The following is a 5,470-nucleotide window of genomic DNA, read 5'->3' as shown; positions in this document are numbered from 1 at the left end:
AAAAAAAAAAAAAATTGAAAATATACTTATTTTGTATAGTGTGAAGAGAGGGGAAGAAAAGACATTTCGGGTAGAGAGAACAAAGTAAACTAAGACCTTGAGAGGTAAAACAGTGGAGGATTAGAGAATCTAAGAGGAACATGGCTTTAGCATAAACATAACAAGGATTAGAGAAAGAGAGGCAGAAACTAGATCATGAAAGTCTATGTATCACTAAGAAGTTTAGCCTTTACATGTTAAGTATCTTTGGAAGATATTAATCAGGGGAAAGATAAAGTTCTGTTTTAAAAAGAATACTTCAGGAATAATGTGAAGGGTGGATGCAAGGAAAGATGAATACAGCATTAAAGACAAAAACCTATTGCACTAGTCCAAGTGAGGGTCTAAATTAGCATAATAGCAATAAGTATGGAGGGGAAAAATGAATACCAGAGGGGTTAAGCAGGGATAATCCACTGGTCGTGGTGACAGGCAAGATGTTAAGAGGAAAGGGAAGGAATCTAGATGACTTCCAGGTAAGTTTCCAATTCTAATGGAGTCAGAGTTTATTTTAATGTTTGAAAATTTGTTTCCTTTTATGTGGCATTTATGTATTTATTTATTTGAAGTATATTAATTAATAGCTTGCTGAATATCCTTGGCTGAGAGCGTTTGATTTTTTAAATGTTTTGATCCTTTTAATATTTATTTTTAATAAATATACTTTATTTTCTAACTTTATTATTTTGGTTTTGTCCTAAATTCACTTTCTACATTTTTATGATATACTAACTCCAACTTAATATACTCGCATGATGAATATATTTTAGAATTTGAATGAAAAGTGACAATTCCATATATTAAGAATCATTAAAAATCTTCTATATTAACATTTTAGATTAAGTTGTTGAAAACATTAATGTATTTGTTTTAGGTGCATCTCTTAGATATCAATAGGTATTTTAAACTTTAATAAACATTTTCTGATTGATACTGTTTACTTGTCTGTCACATGGTTAGGTAACTGTAATAAAGAGTTCTTAAAAAGAACAGGCAAATGCTACTGAAGAAATTTGCAAAGGTCTCAGGAAGAATATAGAAAAGAAAGAGGATAGCAATATTCATCCCTGCCTTATTTTCCCCCCACACCCTGCTTTCTTTCCATTTTTATGTTCCAACTATTTAGCTGAATACTTGTTGAATTTTTTTCAGTATTTCTATTGGACTTATTAAAAAACAAAAAACTTAGGCTTACTGCACTTAATGAGTTTCTTTCTTTTCTTTTTTCCTTCCTTTTTTTACTTTTTAATATGTAAAAGCACATATCAAAGCTAATTTTTCCCACGTCAAATGGGCCTTTCCAGTGCTTATTTATATTTACAGGATGGTTTAATACAGCAGTGTGGTGAGACAATGAAGGAAACAATTAATGTGAAAACTGTATGTGGCTATTACACATCAGCAGGGACCTATGGATTAGATTCTGTAAAGAAAAAGTGAGTTACCTTTCTTATTTTTCCTCCCACCCCATTTTTAGGAATTTGGTTGCTTTAGTTTCTAAAGCTATGAGAATGAATTAAGGAAAAACAGGATGGGGATAGGATTTTGTAAAATAAAAGTCCCTGTTTACTTTTGGGCTAATTAGTAAATTCCTCAAAAGTGTGTATTTGTAGGTAACCATGGGTGAGTTATATACACACTTATAAAAACTATGGTTACTCTTTATAGTACATTTTCTGTTAAAATTGTTTACGGAGTAGACATACTATTATATCAGTGCAACAATTGACAGTCTTTTTAACTCTTGAGAATTGAGGTACCTATTTTCATATTTTAAAGAAGGTTATAGAAGTATGCAAACCCTTTCATAAATCATTTAACACAGACTTGAAATTTTCTTAATTAGAAATGCTCTTATTAATATAAAGGGAATATTCCCTTAATAACCACTGACAAAAACAATACTAAATTTCTGATTGTTAAGCTAAAAATTTTGAGCATGTCCTAGCAAGATTAATTTTCTATTTTTAACTGTGAGTCCTACTTAATAAATTATATGTACTTGATATATAAACATGTAATAATTACATGTTTTAATTTCAGGTGTCTTGAGTGGCTTCTAAACAATTTGATGACACACCAGAATGTGGAACTTTTTAAAGAGCTCAGGTATTTGAATTTTAAATGACTTCATAATTAATCATCCCCAGATATATTTCACTTGTTAAAGGATACAAGATATTTTTGTAGAGGCTCAGCGCCTATGGCTCAAGTGGCTAAGGTGCCAGCCACATACACCTAAGGTGGCAGGTTCGAATCCAGCCCGGGCCTGCCAAACAACAATGACGGCTGCAACCAAAAAACAGCCGGGTGTTGTGGCGGGCGCCTGTGGTCCCAGCTACTTGGGAGGCTGAGGCAGGAGACTTGCTTGAGCCCAGGAGTTGGAGGTTTCTGTGAGCTGTGATACCACAGCACACTACTGAGGGTGATAGCTTGAGGCTCTGTCTCAAAAAAAAAAAAAAAATTTATAGAACACAAAAATATATTAATTATAGGAAAGAGAACAATTGAATGAAAGGTCTTAAGTACATTCATAAACTGAAATGCTACACAAATTCTTTGTTGTGAATGACAATGTATATTATGTCTACTGTTATGATCAATCTTAATAGAAAAATGCATTGCTATTATAAGACTATAGAAAAGTTTTAAGTTCTAGAATCTAAAGTTATATTTTAAAAATCACCTTTATCATTAAAAATTAAATTTGAGGAAATTGTTTTATGAGGTGGGATCTCACTATGTTGCCCAGCCTGGACTCAAACTCCTGGGCTCAAGCAGTCTTCCTGCTTCTGCCTTCTGGGTAGCAGGGATTACATTTTCATGCCACTACACTGAGTTTAGATTAACCTTTTGAATTAAGTCTGCCTATGTTATTTCTCCCTTCCCCTCCCCTCTCCCCTCCCCTCCCCCCTCTATCTCCTCTCCTCCTCTCCTACCCTCTCCCCTCCGCAAATACTTCCTGAATACTTACTATGTATAAAGATACTATGTTCTGGTCTGTGGAAGATGCAGAGATGATTATATCATGGTTTTGCTGCCAAGGAGATTATTTGTAGTAATGGGGCTAAGATATCTATAATGAGTCTGAGAAATTCTGGGTGGAAATTAACTTCTGAAGGCCAGTGGGCTTTAAAGTCATTTTTAGACTTGCATTTCCTTGATGGTAGTGCTTCTGAGACAGAAGTACATATGTGCCCAGGAGTTATGTGACATTCTGGTGGAAACATACAAAACTGAAGACTTAGATTTACATAGCTTTCTAGGATGTCAATATTATTGATTTGGAGGTTGAGAGAGGAGAGAGATAAACATTTTTATGTTTGGATACATTATGGAATAAAAAGAATTTAAATTTGAGTTCTCAAGATAAAACACAATTCATAGAAATGTTTTTTTTTTATGTCTAGGCAACCTCCTAGGTTCTTGAATTCTTTTCTTTCTTTCTGTAAGAGATACTTTAATAGAAAAGTTTGAGAAGCATTCATCACCCAGTGATGTCAAGGCGTGAACAGATCTCCAGCATGCTTGATTTGAAAATCACTTGAAACACTTTAATTTCTTTCTCTTTCTTTTTTTTTTTAGAGACAGAGTTTCACTTTGTCACCCTCGGTAGAGTGCCGTGGCATCACAGCTCATAGTAACCTCCAGCTCTTGGGCTTGGATGATTCTCTTGCCTTAGCCTCCTGAGTAGTTGGGACTACGGGTTTGTACCCGCCACCCTCAGTATATGAGGCCGGCGCCCAATAATTTCTTTCTCTTTCATACAGTTAGCCCTCTGTATCCATGGATTCAACCACTGCTGATTGAAAATATTTGGAAAAAATTAAAAATATACAGCAAAAACAATGCAAATGAAAAACACAGCAGTGTAACTATTTACATTCTACTAGGTATTTTAAATACATTTAGAGATGATTTTATACAGGAGGATGTGCATAGGTTATATGCAGATATTGTGCCATTTTATAAAGGAACCTGAGCATGGAGGATTTTGGTATCTTCAGGTATCCCATGGATACCAAGGGATGACAGCAGTTTCTCATCATCAAGCTTCTTCAAAAGGAAGTTGAAAACTAGTGGTCTTTAAAACCCAGAAGCTTATCTGGCTTTTTATGGCCATGCAGGGGTGTCTAACCTACAGCCTGTGGGCCACATGCAGATTATTTGAGAACTTTTTTGCTTATCTGTGGTGACAGATATCACAGAAATTATTCATGGGCCTTTTTTTGGCTCATCATCTTTTGTTAGTGTTTGTATATTTAATGAGTGGCCCAAGACAACGCTTCTACCAGTGTGGCACAAAGAAGCTAAAAGGTTGGACATCCTTGGAAAGAAGAAAGGAAAAATAAAATAAAACAACTAGTGATGTCCATTCTAAATTTAAACTAATCTATATTTCTTTATCTTAAGATAAAGTAATAGTAATTAAACATATTTTATGACTAAGCAATTCTTTTAAGCTTAGAAGTTAAAGATTACTCTGAAAATAAAGCTGTTTTGGTGAATTTTGACAAGCGTTTTTTTTTTTTTTTTTTTAAACATGGAAGTGGAGTGGTAGAAGGCCAAAGAGGAAAGCCACCACTTTGTAGAACATGCTAAAGTTACCTGATTAGAACTCTAATTTAATTAATCAGCAGATTAGATCTCTTTATTTGCTTCCATATCAGTGTGAAACAGACCTTTCACAGCACACTATCTGAATTGAAAGTACCCTTGTATTGCCGAGAGTAGTGGCTCACACTACTCTAGTAGTAATCCTAGCACTCTGGGAGGCTGAGGTGAGTGAATTGCTAGAGCGTAGGAGTTCGACACCAGCCTGATTAAGAGTTTAGAGATCCTGTCTCTACTAAAAGTAGAAAAAATTAGCCAAGTATTGTGGCAGGCACCTATAGTCGTAGCTACTTAGGAGGCTGAGGCAGGAGGATTGCTTGAGCCCAAGAGTTTGAGGTTGCTGTGAGCTGTAACTCCATAGCACTCTAGCCTGTAGCAACAGAGTGAGACTCTATCAAAAACAGTATTCTTATATCCAGATAGATTATTTTTTAAGATTCTTTGTCTTGGGCAAAAAGACTACAGTCATTTTTAGTCCCATATTTTCTTTCAATAAGAAAGACCTAAAAAGTTTTTAGTTCCATCAAGGTCTTTTAGCCTGTATGTGAAAATAAACTTACTCCCTCTTGGTTTATCCTTTTCAGCATAAATGTCATGAAACAGCTTATTGGTTCATCTAACTTGTTTGTGATGCAGGTGGAAATGGATGTATACACAGCTCTAAAAAAGGTACTGACATCTGTGCAACATTGCTTGTAATTGTAAAAAATTGGAAATAGCTAGTGTCCAGTGATAACTAGATGGTTATAAATGTAGGAAAAGGAAGTATGCCAAAATGTTTTTTAAAAGTCTTTATATTTAGGAATTTGGTATCTTT

General features: G+C 34.6%; 1 protein-coding gene across 1 annotated transcript in view; it reads left to right on the top strand.

Moving 5' to 3' along the window:
- Positions 1-5,470, top strand: part of GMCL1 (germ cell-less, spermatogenesis associated 1) — a 59,107-nt gene that overhangs the window by 14,288 nt on the left and 39,349 nt on the right. Inside the window, exons 5-7 of the mRNA XM_003793442.3 lie at positions 1,363-1,475; positions 2,083-2,148; positions 5,238-5,322. Of these exons, the coding sequence (XP_003793490.1) occupies positions 1,363-1,475; positions 2,083-2,148; positions 5,238-5,322 (264 nt within the window). The remainder of the gene's footprint in view (positions 1-1,362; positions 1,476-2,082; positions 2,149-5,237; positions 5,323-5,470) is intronic.

The sequence above is a fragment of the Otolemur garnettii genome, unplaced genomic scaffold (assembly GCF_000181295.1).
Source record: "Otolemur garnettii isolate 467f Iridium unplaced genomic scaffold, OtoGar3 scaffold00068, whole genome shotgun sequence".
NCBI classification, from domain to species: Eukaryota; Metazoa; Chordata; class Mammalia; order Primates; family Galagidae; genus Otolemur; species Otolemur garnettii.
Note: the sequence above shows the minus strand (reverse complement) of the source record. Positions and strands in the feature narration are given on the sequence as shown.